The 20,397-nt window shown below is 35.1% G+C and overlaps 1 protein-coding gene across 7 annotated transcripts in view; it reads left to right on the forward strand.

Moving 5' to 3' along the window:
- Positions 1-20,397, forward strand: part of GRM8 (glutamate metabotropic receptor 8) — a 347,580-nt gene that overhangs the window by 298,933 nt on the left and 28,250 nt on the right. For all 7 annotated transcript variants that reach the window (XM_080575728.1, XM_080575724.1, XM_080575729.1 and 4 more), the window contains one exon: positions 517-1,452. In XM_080575728.1, coding sequence (XP_080431854.1) covers positions 517-1,452 — 936 coding nt within the window. The remainder of the gene's footprint in view (positions 1-516; positions 1,453-20,397) is intronic.

Below are 20,397 nucleotides of genomic sequence, written 5' to 3' on the forward strand. Positions count from 1 at the left end.
CATTCTTGGAAGAGGTGGCATTCCACCTCTTGTACATGGATCTTTTTTCTGGCACTTTTTGTTCTGCTAGAGCTGATGCAAAGAGACTTCAATCTATTTCTTCACTGTACCAGAAACTTATTTAAAACTCACATAGCCTTATTTTGTAATTAAATGTTTGAGAACTAGTGGTATTTATATTTGCATATGATTAACTTTTAAAGTGCTGTGTACAGGGCTTTTTGCTTTCAAACTAGCCTGGAGTCAATAAATATCCTTACAGATGTCAATTTGGTCAGCAGTAAAGAGGTAAATAGAAACTAATGACACTCATCAAGCCTGTGGCATGAATGATTTATTGGGCGCAATCATTTAACGCTTTCATAAAATCAATACAAGGGAAAGAAACAGGTTTCTTATTATGGTAAACTGTATTTGTACTGTCAGCATGTAGTGATTTATGACAAACCTGTGGCCAGGATTAGGATATTATAAATGGGGGAAAATAGAAAGCTCATTAATTTTTTATACCCACAGGTAGAAGACATGCAGTGGGCTAATAGAGAACACACTCATCCAACATCTGTCTGCAGCCTGCCCTGTAAAGCTGGGGAAAGAAAGAAAACTGTGAAGGGGGTGCCCTGCTGCTGGCACTGTGAACGCTGTGAAGGGTACCACTACCAGGTGGACGAATTCAACTGTGAGCTGTGCCCGATCAATAAGAGACCGAACGCCAACCGTACCGATTGCCAGCTTATCCCTATAATCAAACTGGAGTGGCATTCCCCGTGGGCCATTGTGCCTGTCTTCATAGCTATCCTCGGTATTATTGCCACCACCTTTGTCATCGTGACATTTGTCCGGTACAATGATACACCGATTGTCAGGGCCTCTGGACGAGAGCTCAGTTACGTGCTCTTGACTGGGATTTTTCTCTGTTATTCCATCACGTTTTTAATGATTGCAACTCCTGATACAGTGATTTGCTCATTTCGGAGGATCTTTCTAGGACTTGGCATGTGTTTCAGCTATGCTGCCTTGCTTACCAAAACAAACAGAATTCACAGAATATTTGAACAGGGTAAAAAATCAGTCACAGCTCCCAAATTTATTAGTCCAGCTTCCCAGCTGGTGATCACTTTCAGCCTCATATCCTTGCAGCTTATTGGAGTCTTCATCTGGTTTGCTATCGATCCACCACATACCATAGTAGACTATGGAGAACAGAGGACACTTGAACCAGAAAATGCCAGGGGAGTTCTCAAATGTGACATTTCAGATCTTTCTCTCATTTGTTCCCTTGGATACAGTATTCTCTTGATGGTCACATGCACTGTTTATGCTATTAAAACAAGAGGGGTTCCAGAGACCTTCAATGAAGCAAAACCCATTGGATTTACTATGTACACAACCTGCATAATTTGGTTAGCTTTTATTCCAATCTTTTTTGGCACAGCCCAATCAGCAGAGAAGGTAAGTTATAAGTTTACTAGTCAATTACTGTCCTCTCTTTATTTTTGTTTTGCAATACTTGTAACACTACAATATTTTCACTTACAAACTAGTAATTCCAAATGCTAATTGTGAACAGAATCTCGGAATTCATAGATAATATATGATTCAAATGGTAGATTTCCTGTATTTTAATACAAGTTACTTTATGTGATCGTAGTATGGTTGTCCTAATAATGTAGTGAGAAAATAAAAATGTTCTCACTATATCCTTACATTAAATTAGTGTTTCTTATGCTTATTACTACCCTTCCGTGATACTCCAGCCTGTTACATGAAGCACTATAAATCTTTGTTCTCTTTGTTAGGAGGAGTGAATTAAGTATATGTGAAATAATTTAAAGCACAAATTACTAGTTATTGTCGCAGAAGAGAAAGAAAATATTTTCCTGATGCTTTAATGAGAAATTCAACATTGCATACTACGATACCTGTTATTCCTCTTTCAGTTGGCATGATTCTTTCCTGATATCAGTCATGGTAAACCCTGCAAAACACTTCAGACAGTTAACTCTACTGCTCTTAGTTCTAATGGGAAGACAAAGACAAATGTTGACTGTGTGGGTTTGTATTCAGCTGATAGTAGTGAAGATGACAAGTTAGGTAGGAAAGAGCAATAATAGCAACATCAACCTTCAAAACTGCAAATCTGCAAGGTTTGGAATATAATAAAATAGGAAATTCATCAGTTCTTTTCATAAGCTCTTTTCCCTTTTCTTCTAACAGGAGATTTTTTAAATGTTTTTAAGTTATATTTTTAGTTTAATTAATTCAATTGGAAAAGTCAGCATGTATCCACTTTTAATAGTTCAAAGTTTTAACACGTTTGTGGTTCTGATGACACTCGTGCCTGCAGAATTAAAGAATAGGTCCATGTAGCTTGATAAAACACCTGTTAATTCAAACAGAAGGATCATGAGGGGAAGACAGTGTGGCAGAAAGAAAGAAAGAAAGAAAGAAAAGAAAAAAAACACAACATTTTCCTCACTAAAAAATGAGGTAAACAGGCTTACTGAATTGGATCAGGCTTAATTTCCATGGCCTTTTGGATTAAGTCAAGGGAAACAAGTACCAAAGTAATGGCATATTATAGATACTGTAACTTAAGATTTTAAAAGTCTGTTTGATATTGGAAAATATGTTCAGATGCATTGACCTTAAATTCTGAATTTGTGCATGTATGTTTTGGGTTAAGTCACACACAATTTATGTTTTAACAGCTTGGGGCAGTAAATTTTATGGCAAGTACCTATAGAAATAAAAATGTATTTCTGAGTATTGAAACACAGAAATATTACTTGGCTGGATACTAGGCAGTGAGGTTTGATTTACAACATTGTTTCACTTTAGCTTGTAGTAAAGGATGGTTTGGTTTTGACCGCTAAAGACGAGATTAATGAACACCTCTTTTGCATTTCTCATATGAAATCCAAGACTGAATGCACAAATTATACTAAATTGCACAGCTTCTACACTAAATTTCACTTCTTAGTTGCCTTTTTTTTTTTTTTTTTTTTTACAAATGATTTGTTATTCTTCAGATAACAACTTTCAGGAGGAAAAAAGCAAATTAATATGCTAATACAGTAGTTTTGTAATTCAAATAATTCTTTTCAGAGTGCTTCTACTTTTGGCTGCAAATAAAAGCATGTTTCCACACAGTCTTACAGACATCATCATAATAGCTCATGCATTCATACAATTAATTGTTTATCTGAATATGAAAAAATGTAATAGGTTAGTGCACACATATATACATTGTCTGAATATACTCAAACTCACTAGCAGGTTTCTCAGTTAATACACAACACTGAAAGAAGCATTTTTAAAACAAACTAATACATTATAGGATATCTTATTTTAAATTTGATATCATGATAATTTTGGAGGTATTTTCCATTCTAAATAAGTCAATGATTCTGTGATCTTTTCTAAAGATGAAAGAAATTAATTAAAAAATAAACAGACTTTTCATCAATGCTTACTCAATTTGAAGTTAATCTATCAGTTGATTTTAGTATCCTTTTTATGGCTTGAGTTTGTTTAGAGAGAACTGAGCAATTAAGTTCAGGAACTTAAAATACTCTTTAAAAGTCACGGTTCCTTTTTTGAAATGTTGACTAATAAAATTTAACATAGCATTCACTACAAGCTAGGTGTACTTCCAACTAGCATTTCATTGTGCTATTAAGTTTCAACACATTTCTGTTTGAATAGTTAAAACTCAAAAATGTTTTGGTGCACTTCAGTTTTATAACAATAGCAGAAATCATTATGCACATTTGGAAAGAGAGGTTATGTTTACTTAATTAACTATTCTACGAGTACAGATTAAGTAGAAAGTGCTTTGAGGAGCTTTTATTTTTATTTCACTGTCAGGATATTTCCACTGATAAATGCAAAAAATAGGATCATTAAATGCTAAAAACAGGTGTCTAGATCCAAAATCCATAGGTCATTATGGAAATTTTAACTTTACCTTTAGTGGTCATTGGATAAGTTTCCTAAAATATAAAGCTGCTAGGAGATTCTGGATAGAATGCAAAGCCTGTACAGTTGGTACAAGTTCAGCCATTGAGTGTGGGTGTCTGCCAAACTTCAAATGTGCTTGATGAAGGGCATGCAAATAAGTATATTTCTGCATAACCCAAGCTTGCTGGCTTTTATGGATCTCCACATTTATTGTTTGTCCTTACTCTTAAGCATAATAATAATAAGAATCACTAAACGTGCCATTTTTAGGTTGTTATTTCTGTAGATATTCTACAGAGAAGGTTAATAGCGTTGACTTTTAAATCCCATTTGATTTTTTTGTCTAATTCATGATTTTGTCCATTCATGATCTGGCCAGGTTTGACAGCTGCTATTAAGAAAAGAAAAAACACTACAAATAGTTGGATTATTCCTGTGCATCATTGAACCAAATTAAAAATTTATTCCTAAATCATAAAACATCATTTTTTTTAAAGACTTGCATAAATGTCAGTGAGGTGCTTTAGAGGAAAAGGAGTGAAGTTCTGTGAGAAAGCCTTCTGTCAATGTAAGCCTCCATCTGCACATGTGCATGGCAAAGCACTTAAGTATTGGGATCATCTGGAATAGAGATATCTAAAATGTCATGATGACTGGAATGCCACAGAAAAAGAGAGTTAAATTAGCTGAGTGATTAAAACAGATGTTTGGTGAACCTCTAGGTAAAATTAAGTTACAACAGTAGACTGCACAAAAACCATGTGAGGATAGATGGCTATCTGAAGTACATCCTCATTTGACAGACAGAACTACTTTAATTTTCTTCCTTTTACCAGTTTTGACAGGTGGATGAATCATGTTCATTCACAGATAATACAGGCACCATTGATTATTATTAACCTGGAAATACTCTGTTTTGAATGAGAAGATGAGTACTTGTTTCCCATACTGTGAAAGAAAACAGGTTGTAGTTTCCTGTAAGGAAAGAGGATCATAGAAAATGCTGGAAGATTTCTGTTTTCTCCTCCCCCTGGAAGCAATTGTAAGGTGTAATCTAGTAAAGGAGATAAATTTTACCACATTTCCAGTTATTCTGAGAAGTTATTATCCTTGTCATCTTACTATACTAACAGATTTAATCTTGGATTTGCTGATCAAGTGGATCTTATATCTAGCTGTTAGTAACATTGAAAGAAGCTAGAAACACTTCTAAGAGTATCCCAATATTAATTTGACTTGTAAGCAACTGCTGTAGTTATCAAGAGGATGATACTCATTTCTGTGTGGGAGAGCGAAAGGGTTCCACTAGTCTAATAAGATATGTCCTTTAGCATAAAAAGAACACAACAAACAACCCTATCAGCCACCCATCCACCCATCCAGCCATCCAACCAACCAAAACCTACTAATGAGAATTCGGCTAGAAACCCCTTGCTTCCCTCACATTTCCACAAAATTTAGAAAAATTGCTTTTTTTTTTTTTTTTTTGCTATTATTATGAATTCTTGGCTAAATGTATTCCTGTGACAGTAAGAAAACAAAGCATCTTAATGATGCCTCAGGCTGTGTTAATGAAGCAGACTGAATTGAGCCTTTTCTTCACCTCAAAGCATTCTCTTCTAATTCTGATCATATTCAGAGATCTGTCACTGCAGGTAGTCCATGCAGCACACATCACAGGCAAAAATAAAGAAAGGCAGCTTATCATGTTCGTATTTCTTTAATTTTATGAGTAATATTTGACTTAATTAAGCTAGAATCTTTAGTGTCTCTTTAGAGGGATAGTTGGAACATATTTTATTTTTCGTTTCTCCAGGATCCAAAGTTAGAAGACTGCTGAAATAATACTTTACACATTTCATAGTTTATCATTATTCGAATCAATTTCTGTGCTGTTGCTGATTTTTGTCCAAATCTTTAGATTGTGGGAGGACCTGAAGGACTATTACAAAACTATAATTACTTGAATGTTTGCATGTTTTGGAAAGTAGGAAGTTAGATAAAAAGCACCAGATTGTTCGTTAGGAACCATCTCACTGGAAATTACGTGTTAAGAAGGGGGAAGCTTTTCATTATGTTTTCTCATTTCATTTTTTTTTCCAGACATAAATGTTTCATGAGCTAAATTATTTCTAAATTTGATTATTTCCTTAGGATTTTCCTAATCCTCATAAGAAATTAGGGCTTTGTTCTGATTTAGAAGCAGATTCAGAAAAAAAAATGTGAAAAGAGTAGGACTGAGTTGCAATTTCCCATCCTGTCTTCCTCTGCTCCCTTCCCTGATGTGCAGGAAATGCTTCATTCCTTACTTATCCTCAAGACAACATGTTTCTCTCCTGCTGGTGAATTTATTCAGTACTGTGGACATTGCCAGTTTCATCCTTTGTCTGAACAAATAATGGTTTCAGCACCCTTATAAATCTATTTTTCACTTCCTAGACTTCCACAAGCTGGTGTGAGAGAGCAAAGCAGTAGTTATACTACTCTGATGTGTCTGGGTAAACTGCAAAAGTTACCTCCAATGAGAAACCACTTTAAAATATAGATCCTCTTTTATTTCAAAAGTCACTGTATGGCAATCGTATGGCAATCCATTCCATAAGTATTTTCGTAGGAAAAGCTGTCCTCTTGCTCCTAGAATCAAAACAGAAGACTATGGAAAATGTTTATTTGTTAATAATAGAGACAAAAGAGATGACTTGAGTCATTTAGAATATTGTGAACATTTAGAAAACTTTTTTTAGTTTCAGGTTTTTCTTTGGTTTTGAGTAGGAATTGAATTTGGTAAGCAAAGCTGTTTTGAAACAGGATAATTTCACAACTTTTATGCTGTTCCATATTTCTTAAGGTGAAAATGATCAGAGCTGACTGTTAACTGTGTCACCAAACTTTCATTTCAAGAAACTTTCATCAAAATATTTCTGACCAGCTCTTGTAACAAGTAATAACTTAGAAGTTGATCTATACTATACCATAATTATCTAAACTGCAGTAAAAGAGAATTAACTAAGAACTCGGAAGGGAGTGCTGTAGTCAGCCAAGTTAGTCTCTTGTACAAAAAGATGTCTTGAGCTCTACTCACTTAAATATCATTCAGGCTTATTTTGTTAATTTAATTGGGTTGTGTATTGCACAGCACAGACACAACTGCCTCCCTTTCTGCATACAAAACTTTGTTATACACTACAGCTTCTGATTCACATACAACACATAGTATTTCTGTTGCTGTAGAGTTTCCAAAGAGTTCCTATTTGTATCCATGTTGGTGAGACACTCTGCCTTAGATACCGTAATCAGCTACAGACTGTGTATCATATCTCTAGCACATTAGTACATAAAAACAGCTAGATAGTTTTTAGAAGAGAGCTGATTCACATCATCTCAGAGTTCAGGTAGAGAAAGCTATATTGTGTCTACAAAATGGCAGGCAGACATGCCATTTTTAAATTCAAAGTGCGGAATATCAGGAATGCTGAAAAAGCAGTTGCAAATAAAAAAAAATATAATTTGTTGTCATTAAGAGGTCTGGACTCTGAATAACAGATGTCTAAATGTGGGCTTCTAAACAATAAACCATTTTTTATTCTGTTAATTTTATATGTAGTTAACTGATTTTAAATTAACAAGATTATTAATGTTCATGAATTTTCTTTTCTTGTATGCCTCTGTCTTTTGGGGTGCAACACAACATGAATTTTAATAGAGAATTGCTATATAGTTTCTTTAATATACTAGTTTACACCATCTGAAACTTTGACATCTGAGTTCATTATTGTCAGGAAGTGGCTTTAGACTACACTGCAGCTTCAGACACACAAGGTAAACGAGCATTGTAGAATTCTTTATGGGGTGGTCATCTGCTCCACTGTTTAGCTACTTTGCTCCAGAAGTGAATATTTAGAGGAAAAAGAAACAGAGCTTCCAAGTCATTTCAAGTTATTTTGAGGTGAAATGCATCTGCAAAGGTTTGTTGAAGTCCTCTTGGACTCTGTGGGGTACTGCAAAGAAAAGGGCCTGGTGCTTCTGTCTGACCATAACAAAAAGGTGTGTGACCTGTCTCCTTAATATACACGAAAGCTAGATAGAAGATTCCTTTCAGATTGTGCTACCCACTCAATAAAACCTTGTGGAAGCTCAATGTAGCTACTTTTAAAAATTCTAGGCTCAGTATAGTACTTTTTTGTTGTTGTTGTTATTCAGCGTGAGTTTCAGCAAATGTTTTTCTTGCTGAATGAAGAACTTGGTGCATATCTAATGCATATATAATTTTAAAGACTCGACTTTAAAGACTTAAAGATATTAAAGATTTTAAAGACTCGACTTTATCATTTTAAGATATGCCTACAGTCTTTAAGTTGTAATTTCATTTCTCTGTTTACTTGAATATTAACTGAGCTACTAGTATTTTAAGTAAGTACATTGAACACTGGCTTTAATTATTAGGTTATTAGAAGGTATCAGCAATGGAGAACTTCTCTGAAAAGTAAAGGGGTTTATTTAACAAAATAAGGAAACTTTTTTTTTTTTTCCAGTTGTTCAGTGAGACAGTCATGCATGCACCTGAAGGTTGTATACCCTCTTCTTTCCTACATGGTTGCATGTGTGTTCCAATATGAACTTTGTGCTAGTGTATCTGGCTGTGTACATTGAAGAGACATGCACCTATCACATAATGGAAAACACCAGTGGTTTGCTTGTCTGACATGTTTCTTTCTGTCCCTGTGATGAATGGTAGCTTCAGGGTCTTTGGGAAAGGAGAAGACAGGAAATGAGCTGCCAGAAAAATTGCATTAGCTTTTGATCTGCTTCCTGCCCTATGATGGGGAATGTCAGAGAGTTGGTAACATATGAAGAGGTAGTGCTTGCCAGAGAACTTTAAATATGCCTTTTTGGCTACTTGCTGGCTTTTGTGGTAAGTACCTATCCGTAAATGAGAAGCAGAAATAACTTTTGGTAGCACAGATAGCTAGATGTCTCTTCCATCTTCATACACTTTAGACAATAATAATCAGTAATCTCAGAAGACAGTTTCACAAAGACCACAAAAGTTTCACAGAGATTATTTGGAAAACATTTATGTCTTGACTACTATATTTCCACAAACTGGGCTCGTCTCATAAAACTGTTGGTCTTTTGCCTCTGATTGGTCAGTGCCAAAAATCTGGTAGTTGTTAACAAATGTAACTAAATGGAAATCTTTCCAGTTGTCCTGGACTATCATTGCATAGTAAGAAAGCAATCAGTCTTGGGTATTAACTCCTCAGTTGTGTTTCATCTACAAGCATAACTGTGAGATGAAATCCTCCACGTCATTGTTATGCATTGGTCAGCATCCAATTTACTGTTGGCTTTGCATAGAATAAAAAGGCAGATAATGCATCTTACAATTGATTATCTTACAAAGATAATGCATCTTACATCCAGCCACAGTGCATTCAAACAGGACCATTATTCATTAAAAGCAGCTGGTTTCTTTTGACCAGTTGCAAGCCTCTCTGTATGCAACGACAATGGATTTAGTGATTCAAGGGATGCACTTAAAATGTTGTGTCATGGGACTTTATCAAGAAAACATATTGAGAAAAATAAAGCTCATACATTTTAAAAAAAAATTAATGTATATTCAGTGCAGTGCTTTATTCTGCATTCAAAGTGAAGGAATATGTAACAGTTGTTAGACTCAGATACTTAATAAGGAGTTTATCCTCGCAGAGGCATACGTATGTTCAAACAAGCTCATTCAGGTGTCCATTTCAGATCAAAATCTGGTCTCAGATCAAGACCAGAGCAGGCTGATGCGTTACTGACAAATGAATCCTTCATTGAGTATCTTCAGTGCTGCCCTGTGGCCTGCCAGAACCCCATTCCTTTCAGCTATCAATTACAGCTATTACTTACAATGAAGTAATTTGCACTTTAAAAATTCTTAGGTACCTAGGATATTGGAAGGAATGGTTTCTTTTGGATAAGACAAAAACAATGATAATGCAAACTGTATAGAAAATATCTTTAAGCAAGCATAACTTACTGAAAACCTGAACTTAATATATTTGTGAATATATAAATCTGTATATATTTCAGTTAAGAATGATGTGATAAACCAACAAAAATACATGTATGGGTAATAGAAACTTAATTACAGGTGTCTTTTACATTTTTACTCTTGGTAAGAATAACATGAAATCTTTAAATAAAACACGGCTTAGAAGTTGGGTTGGAACTCTTTGTGGGATAGTCTTGTGAGAATTCTTGTAGTTGCTAGCTCTTGCCAAGTTGGAAGCAGTACAAAAATAGCCTTTGCTGTAGCCTTAACCTTACTGAAAACAAGTAAACTTTGTATGAAAAACATAAGAAATTAATGAAAAAGGCTTTTAGTTTAACTTTGAGTAGATACTCAGTTTTTCTTCTTTCTTATTCTCTACCATAAATCGTTCTAATTTTGCATAGATTTCATAACACTGTCTAGATTTTGACCTTACAAATTTGATAAGATACCGTGGACTGGTAAATTGCCATGCATAGACTGAGCCTCATGTACAAGCTCATCACATATCACATCTGGAACTTAACCATGATCAGCACCTAATCAAAGTCATATTGCCATATATTTCCTTAGTCTAATAACATTTTCAAAGACAATTATGGTGATTCAACTGAAACGTTAATTATGTAAAGCACAGTAAGCTGCTTGCAAGTTTCAACCCCTTGTTACCATTTTGTTGTTTAAACATCATCATTCTTTATAGCTCATGTAGCTGAAAATAAGCCAATAAGTTGAACATCCGATAAAAACACAATATCCACCCCAGAAATTTAATTTGATATAAGCCCATTATAATTCATAACGCATTTGATAAATACATTAAAAATTACAATTTGATCTAGGGAACTGTGAAAGTTACATTCATATCTCATAAAAAATTGAAATATTAGAAACTAGAAAATGTTGGAAGTCTGATTTCATACAGACTAATGAGCTTTATGCTTATTCTTAAAAAGCCAAACCAAGACCTATTATGGGAATACATCATTAATTAGATCATTAACTCTGTGTATACATGTGAGTGTGTGTGTGCGCAAATATTCCATTTTGCATAGCTGTAAGCTCTTTCTTGTATGGAACTAGAATTAGTTTAAATGATCAAGTAATAGCAATGATTTCAATACATATATGACCATCCTCTGCAAAATTAAGACTTTCATTGGTCATATACAACTATATTTTTGAAAATGTATTTTTCTTTCAATTTACAAGGAAGCTTCTTAACAAGGGATAAAATGATAATAGAGAACAGATAAGCTAAGAGGGTCAGAATTTAACAGTATCTAGACATTATTTTTCTTCTAGTAATCCAGCTAAAAATGATTTCATTATGAATTATCCTCTTTACTTTACACATGAATTTTCAGCATGCACGTACAGTTTGAATTTTTCTCTTCCCCAAATGATGCTTTCCACTGATTTCATGTGTTCAGTGTTCAGAAACATGATCCTAGTAGAATGATCAAATGATTGTTTTCATGATGATTATCAAGGTCATGTTTACTTGATAGTTTGAAATGTGGATGGGATTAAAGTGATGTTATCGAAATAATTAATACAAATGGTGGGCACCGTGCCTGCATAATTCTGTTTTCTATAGAAAATGTCCTCTTCTGTATCACAGTACAACAAAAATAGTGGAACAGTGAAGGGAAGAAAGTCACAGGACTTGATTGTCCTTTTTTTAACTTCTCTGAACTCATACAGAATAGCAGCAGGTATTCACAGGTATTGTGCATGCCATTCACCCAGGTACTGCACAACATTTCCCAGTTACAAAGCAGCAAGGTCAAAAGGAGATTAGAAGAGAAGCAGGGAACCACTTTAAAGAGAGTGTTCCATAGCAAATACAGGAAAAGTCTTATACATCTGAAGCTGAGGAACACATGACATTACGGAAGCATCCTTTCTAGTAAGCTAGCGCTTGTAATTGAGTGAAGTATAGCAGAAGAGCTCACAGCAGGCAAAGCATCTATCTCCTAATCTAGTCATCAAAAAGACACAGGCGAACCAATGTGGCATGATACAGAAATCAGTCCCAAAGCCCAAAACTGCTTTTCAAACAGTCTCTGTAAGGGAATTGTTTGCACCATATGTTTTCCTTAAGAGCTTATCTACTGAAATGGTGTTGTAGAAGTACTACACATACAGTGCAGATTATGGTACAGTCTAAAGCAGCTCCCTCCAGAACACATCACCTACTATCCCTTTGAGCCATCACAATGCATAAAATTTTATTAACCTACAAAGATCACATATCTCAATCAAGGCTTCCAGATTTCCAAGCTGGAAATTTCTCTGCTATTCCCTCTGCGCTATTTGCTTTATCAATGAGGCTTGTAATTTCTGTCATCACCTTTGTCCTTATCAACCTTCCTTTTTTTTTTTTCCTACTGTTTAAATCTTCTTTCATCTTTGCTTACTTTACAATTTGTCCAGAATAGAACAGTCATTCCAGCCAATGCCACTTTTGTTCCATGATATCCAGAATCTTAGTCCTTTCTTGTGTGACTGAGACCCTGCAGTTATCCATGTATCTCTGCCCATTATTTTTTTTTTGGTGGTGGTGTTTGTACTCTCTTAAATTTAGCACATTTTTTTTCCTGACCTCTATATACAAAATATGTTCTTTCTTTCCATCTGAATACATCCAGAGCTCTCAAATATATCAGAGTTTTAGTTCCTTTTTTTTTGGTAGTGCTCCGTTTCTGAAAGAATCACTTAAATCACTTACAATCCAGTTCAAGTGAGTGGGAGTTGAGAAACCTTTTACGTCACTGCCCCAGTTGCTGTTAACTCCTCCTTGAATCCTGTCTCTTTATGCATCCCATCTATTTTCCAAGCTGCAAAAAGCTTTTCTAAAGGTATCTATATAATTTAGAATTTTGTACATCTATGTTATATAATGAAAATTTCGAGCTTTCCACTGTATTTTTCATTGTTTTCCTGACATAGAAGTACACAGGTTGAAGTATGATTTAGCTTTACTTTGATCTGTTTATCCTATACTTTCGTGTACTTTTAATAAGCAGCCTTATGGGTCTTTGAATTCTCCTGCAGACCAGAGCTGTATCATATGTGAGGAATCTGAGAAAGGCAAAAACAAATATTAAACATGATTTTAATTGCGGCATATGAATACTAGCACAACCTCTTTGGGCATCTTTGCCCATGGGTGAACACACACATTTCTCTTAATATTAAGGCATTTGTGCACACACACTGACAGGAAACTCAACCCCTATGGTTGCAAAATGAAACTGTGGGCACTTCTCCAATACATGTAATGCCTCAGAGTCAATGCCAAGACCTATTTTTACTGCAGTTTGTGCTACCATGCTGTTTAAAATGACAGAGTATAAGCAAGTAACTTAGATCTAACCTGTCAGGTTAGCCAGCAGTGATGTGTTTCAGTGCACCAATGCACTTATTTTCCCCCAGAATTTTATTTATTTATTTATTTATTTATTTATTTCTAGCTTGTCAGCTCTCGTAAACAATACTCTCTTCCTCCTGCAAAGCCATCCACTTGGGTAAAGGAAATTTCACAGCAGGCCCACACTCTGTGCCTTATTGACTTCTCGTTCAAATCACTTTTTCAATTTATTCACAATTCGTCTCTCTCCCTTTCTCTCTCGCTCTCTCCTTTTTTTTTTTTTTCCCCCCCACTTATTTTGAAGAGTTGCATGGTCTTCCTTAGAGGCTTAAATGTACAAGTTTTCTTACTCAGATGATGACTGCATTTTGTTCATAATAGAATTAAAGTGTGCAAGCAATATCTGAGTTAAAAAAAGAATGAGAAAGAAAAGAAACCCTTGTGTTGCTTCCTAAAAGTTTAAAATACTGAAATTTGTCAAAGAACATTAAGGGAACTGAAGTATATGACATTTGCAAAGATGAGACTTGTCCTGTTTCTTCACTCACACAAAATACCCACTGTTGCAGTCTATTAAAAATACACTTGTCTGTGGTTTCATAGATCATGTCTATTTACTTCAGAGGAATAAACATGTCTACTAGGAGATGTAGGCATTTCACAGAACAAATGTTGAGGAAATGTTTTAACAACAGTTAGTTGGTCATGTTTAGGGAGCAGTTCTGCATGCTAACAATACTTAAGAAGTTTAACAAAAGAGTATGGATCTGGTGGTATGGAAAAGGTAGAAACTTAAAATTTGAATATCCAAGACACTGTGCTGTAAGTCCAACCACATAGCACTTGTTTTACTAATCCTGACAATTTTGTATCTAGCAGATACAATTCACACAAAGTCCAGGCCCTTAATGGCGTGTTTGCCTTCTAATTCAACGTACACAAATATACACAATATACAATAGACTTCGTGCTTGTCTTTTTTACATGTATTCATTTTTTTGCTTAGGATTACTCACAATTTTGAAAAGAAACAGAGCCTCTAGTTTGGGAAAGTTTAGGGAGGCAGCAAGTTTCTGTTTTCAATGAACACCCTTCATGGATTTTCATTCTGTGTAATGAGAATAAATTATAAGCTAAAAATTGTCATGAAAGGTCTTCGTGAACTGTCCACAGGAAGAAACTTTTATCAATGGCTGACATTTTATTTCTATGTTTTGCTTTGAATATGCAGATGGGGAGAAGCTAGTTGTCAGTAGTAGCCACATAGCTACATGCAGAACAATTTTCTTTGTAAATTATGGGTGCCCCTTATGTTAGCACATCTTGGAAGCAGGTTCTTAAGTAGTCTATGAGTAAAATGTTGTTCATGAAAAATTGAATTATTAATTGGTAATTAGTAATAATTATTGCAGGTAAGTTTTACCCTAGTAAAATAAAATATACCTACTAAGAAAAATACCCTAGTCTTGAAAAGGGATGACAACAGATGTGTTAAAAAAGTTTACAAGGCTTCTGTTATAGGCTGCCTGCTTTTTATCCTCAAAAATATCCTTCAAAAGAAAAGATTAATTCTATTTATTTATTTATTTTTAGAGAATAGAGAATAGTAAATTCACTGAAATAGTGTTCTGACCATTGAGATCCATGGTCTGAAAAAGTGTGGGTAGTAAACAAGTCAGAAGAAAGGCTAGATGTTCAGAAACTGTGAGACAGTAACTGGCTAAAGCAGTGTTAATTTGTCTGTCACTAGCAGACACGGACATCTTAACTATGCATTTGTTATTTGCCATGAACATGTGCAGGAGTCATTTGTTTAATATTATCTTTTTCTATTTTGTTTTAATTCAAAAACTGACAATTCTGTTTAATGATTTGACATTTTTAAGGGTAACTATAGGAAAGGTACAATATTAGACTCCTAAGCTTATCAGAGGAGCTACTCCTACACAGATCTTTGACCCACTGGAAGTACCTTCCAGAGAACATTCAAGGAAACAAAACAAAACAAAACAAAACAAAACAAAACAGTATTTAATAGCTAATTCTTGTTAAAAAGTACCTGTAAAAGACATGGAAAGACACTATTCCAGGATATTCTGTAACAAGATTGTGAAGCCACTATTCTGGGAAGTATGAACTAAAGTCCCTTCATTCTTGAGAATATCTAGTGGTTATGAGGTAAAAGGATGCCACCCTCTGTTCTGTCTCTGATATCTTTATTTGATTTTGTTTGCTTTTCATTCAAGGGAATGAACAGAAAATATATGATTCAGTGATAAATAAGAAATTCATTAGCAAAAATAATTATGTTTTTGATTTTGTATGTTTCATGCAAAAACAAAATAAAAACATTTGGTTCAATCCCAAATAATTTGAAAATTATAATAAATGTATATTATAATAAATATACATTTATATTTTTATATTAATTTATATTTTATACTTTAAATTTTATATCATTTTATTAAGTTGATTCCTTTATTCTTTTGATTATGTTAACTATTTTATGCCCTTATTTCATGGCAGTGAATATTCCCTGAAGCCTTAGGGGAAACACAGCCTTTGACTGCAATCACTAGTAAATGGAAACTGATGACCAACATAGAACAAATACACAGCTCCTTTCCCTGGAGATAAAGGATATTTCCATTAAGTCATTGCTGTCATTGACTCTGTTAGTTGCATTAAAAAATATAATAGTCTTTTTTTTATTGGTGATTCCATGCACAGATCAGTGTAGTTCTCCCCAGACCTACTGATAGCCAAGGCAGTTATCCTCTCATCCACAATTCTGCCTGATAGTTGCAAGCAGTCATACATCTCATTACCAAACAGACTGTAGTTTCATGATCAGAAGTCCAGATATACATGAATATAAAAATACAAAATGGGTCTTCAGCTTTATTGAACTTTTAGGGCTTCTGCTGTGGTAGATATTTTTGTCTACCCAAGATATAAGTATATTACTTCTATAATATATCTAGCACCTGAAAGCAGAGGACTGAGAGGCTGAATTTTAACTCTGAGTGCTAAAAACCATCAGTGTGGTCTTTTATGCACCCACAAAAGTGCAGAAGTCCTAAACCAACTAATAATGTTATGGATACACAAATAAGCCTGCACACAGATCTGTCAGAGAGCAGGGATGTAACAGTATTCAAAAGGAAATAGATAAATAATGATAGCAATAGCAAATGGTAGCATTTTCTAATGTTTGAAGAAATTTTGTAAGGGTTCACACTTCAGGGTTTAATATCACACCTTAGGGTTTGATATAATCTCCAAAGATTAATTATGAGGAAAAGAACATCATGAAAATAGATTTTGCTGCATCTAGGTTTCTTTTAGACCTTCCTCTAAAGCACCTTGCTTTGGTCCCACTCTGAGGTATATCTAAAGGATATTTGGCAATATGGATCACGGTCTGGTAACTTCTACATTCTTAGACACTTAAAAGCAAGGCATTTTTCTTTTGATATTTTGTATTTTGAAATATAAAATAGCTATTTATAATAAAAGTGTGTAAAACTGTTTTGGTGGCGGTGGATTTTGTCACTAGTTTTCTTTCTAATTAGCTCACTTATATGGCACTTGTCAGAGTTTCTGAGCTCCTGATAGCTCTTTATGATATTCAGGATTTCAAAATGTGTGACCCATCTGTTTTTTTGTTTGTCTGTTTGTCTGTTTTTTGTAACTCTTCTTTATGTGAGAGATCTGGTCAGTCAATACATACAAAAAATAAGATAGTAAGGCCAAACATAAATACCCCCAATTTTTTGTTATCTGTGGTTGTGAAAAAGAACATTTCTTCATGTAGAATCATGTCTTATATTTTTTTTCTTCATGGCCTCATCCTGGAAAGTTTGAAATTTGCATTCTCTGCAGCAAAGAAAATGTGCATCTGTAAACCTGCTGTGATTTTCCACTTGCATAGCAACACTATACTTTTAAATGGAGATACCAAATGTCACTCAATTGTTTGTGATTACTCTGGGTTGCTTTGATGCGGTAATGCAAACTGCAATATTTGATACCTTCCAAATACATAATGACTTTTCACACTAGTGGAAGCCTAAAAGGTTTTATGTGGTTGGTGAAATTTCCTAATCTGATTTTACTGTTGTGGCACCAACAGTTTGAAAAGTACCTCTTTCTTTAGAGGAGGGTCCTAATCTGCAGGGTGGCTGTTCTGATAGGGAAGTACTGCTCAGCTTGCATGCAGACTACTTAGTTACTGCTTTGGAAGTAAAGTGGGGACAGGTGACCTCCCTCACTTAGTCAGTCTTCTGGACACCTCTACCTTGCAGGGTCTGACTGCATCCTGACACCCCACCAGGATGGCCTGACTGCTCAGCAGTGGAGGGGCAGACTGTAGTCAAACCACGACTAGAACGTTATATGACAGAGCATCAACAACTAACTGAGCTACACAATGAAGCAAACTAGGGATAATTTTGTACTGCTGTGTATAGGCACTCTGATAGAGAAGGAATAGATTGCATTGTCATGTTGACACATCAGTTAAAACTCTTTACATACTTACATCATTGTATTTCAGGGGATGGGAGTTATCTTGTGAGTAAAGTATTGTTAAATAGACTGTTTTTGAAATATTCCCATTTAAATTCTAGTAAGTTGACAAGCACTTAAAAAAACGCTGTAGCAAAACCAGTTTACAGTATATTTCACTGAAAAAGCTAAATGAGAAAAAAAAAATCTACTTACTGGTCAAATAGGTGTTTGTATGGAATTGGTAGATAAAGCTCAATGAATAAAGGAACATAAGATGTTATGGAACTTAATGTAAAGGAGCTGGATTGTTCAGTTTCCTTATGCTGACACTTGTTCTCCGGGCAGATAAGGTGAGATTCATTTGACATTATGCAGACATAGTGTATGTGAACCCTATCAAACTAGGTGTCTAGTGAGCATACTAAATCCCAAACCCATGGTCTTACTAGAAACCACTTTTAGGCTAATCACAGAAATGTTAGTGTCCAAGTGCTAATGAGTTGTCTGTCATCTTTTCGCATTTACAAGTTCAGTGAAAGTGAATTATTTATCCAATTTTGTGTCTCTCAACGTGCAATGTATGGAAGCTTTCAAACAAAATGTAATGTATCTACAGCAGAGAAACTAATCTTTTATATATAATAAAATAGTTAATACTTAGTAATTAATCAGGAATTTACCAAAATAATAAAGAAAAGTGAAAGAGTGTAGACTAAGTCCTTGCACTCATAACACTTTAGTGCTCTAGAATGGTGACTTTTTAGCAAGCAAACACTGTATCACACAATCATTTACTAAATGTCTGAGCTGTGTCATTTTTTCCATTTTTCCTAGTCATAAACATCAACCTTATAGCTTCTACATTTTATAGGGAGCATTACGGTGGTTGATGATTTCCTTCTCAGAGGAAATGCAATGCATTTTACATGAAAGAATTAGCATTCAAAATTATCTCCATTTTCTTCCTCTTTGATTATCGGAAGACATGTGACTTGATATGACTGCCAGAAGAGATGATAATGCCTTTGCATGTCTCTGATATTCTATATTACTTTGTTATGATAAGAAATATTTTCTTAGTTTATCCCCCATACAGTTCCAATCAGCCATTTTCACACATATAATCTGTTTTTAATAACATATCCTTTAGCAACTTGTAACTGATAGTCAGTAGCTGTGAGTTATCTCTGTCTTATTGGTACTTATTAGAAGCAGGAGGAATGTATGAAACTGGTGGAAGGACCGTGGAGGCAGAAATGAGTCAGCTTTGGGAGAACACTGGCAGGATGCTTTGCTGGCAGAGGCAGAGCTTGGAGGTAAACTGGTTTTGTTGCTCAAACATTCAAAAAAGCCTGACTGCTGTGGAATCACCAAGTTTTTAAAGAGTGAAAATTAGCACATTTTTAATTCCCAGAAAGACATTGTCACAAAGCTCCCACAGGATGATATTCATTGGAAAAGAGAAACCTCAAATTACTGCTAACTTAAAAGGTTTTCAGTGAGGAGATAGTTGTAATTTTAAAGTACACCACGATCCATGACTGAGACTATAAAAAGCTTAAGTGTCACTATTCTGTTGTAACTGCTAATTCAGAAGGTTTCTGAGATGTATTTTCCTTCTACTGCTTTGTTTAAATTGATTTTAACATTCGGTCAGTTGTTGTAAATCAAAACATTTATACTGATACTTCCCTCAGTCAAATAATTAGTGTCACCAAAATCCTTATTGCTTTCCAAGATCACAAATCATAAATTTCAGAAGATTCATATAAAACTATATAATCCTTAAATTACAGGTGCAGTTCAGTGCTTAAATAGTACTTAGTTCAGTACTTAACGTAGGTATATGTAGTTAGTTTAACCTTGTTTTGTACTTCTATTTCTCTCATTTATTTATTTATTTATTTATTTATTTATTTTGGAATAGCAATGAAAATAATAATAGAATGGTTGGGTTGGAAGGGATCTGAAAGATCATCCAGTTCCCACCCCCTCCCCCGCAATGGGCAGGGATGCCACCCACTAGATCAGGTTGCCCAGGGCCTCGTCCAACCTGGCCTTGAACACCTCCGGGGATGGGGCACCCACAGCTTCTCTGGGCAACCTGTTCCAGTGCCTCGCCACCTTCTGAATGAAGAATTTCCTTCTAATGTCTAATCTAAATCTCCTTTTTTTTTAGTTTAAAACCATTCCTTTTTGTTCTATTATTGTCTGACAGAGCAAAAATTTGCTCTCCATCTTTTTTATAAGTTCCCTTTAAGTACTGAAAAGCTGCATTGAGGTGTCTCCAGGGCCTTCTCTTCTTCAGGTGGAACAGCCCCAGCTCTCTCAGCCTTTGTTCGTAGGATAGGTGGTCCAGCCCCCTGATCATCTTTGTGTCCCTCCTCTGGACTCTCTCTAACAGCTCCACATCCTTCTTGTGCTGGGGGCCCCAGGCCTGGATGCAGCAATCTCAGTGGAACCTCACAAGGGCAGAGCAGAGGGGAACAATCACCTCCCTTGA

This window comes from Anser brachyrhynchus, assembly GCF_964034855.1.
Source record: "Anser brachyrhynchus genome assembly, chromosome: 1".
In the NCBI taxonomy this organism is placed as follows: Eukaryota; Metazoa; Chordata; class Aves; order Anseriformes; family Anatidae; genus Anser; species Anser brachyrhynchus.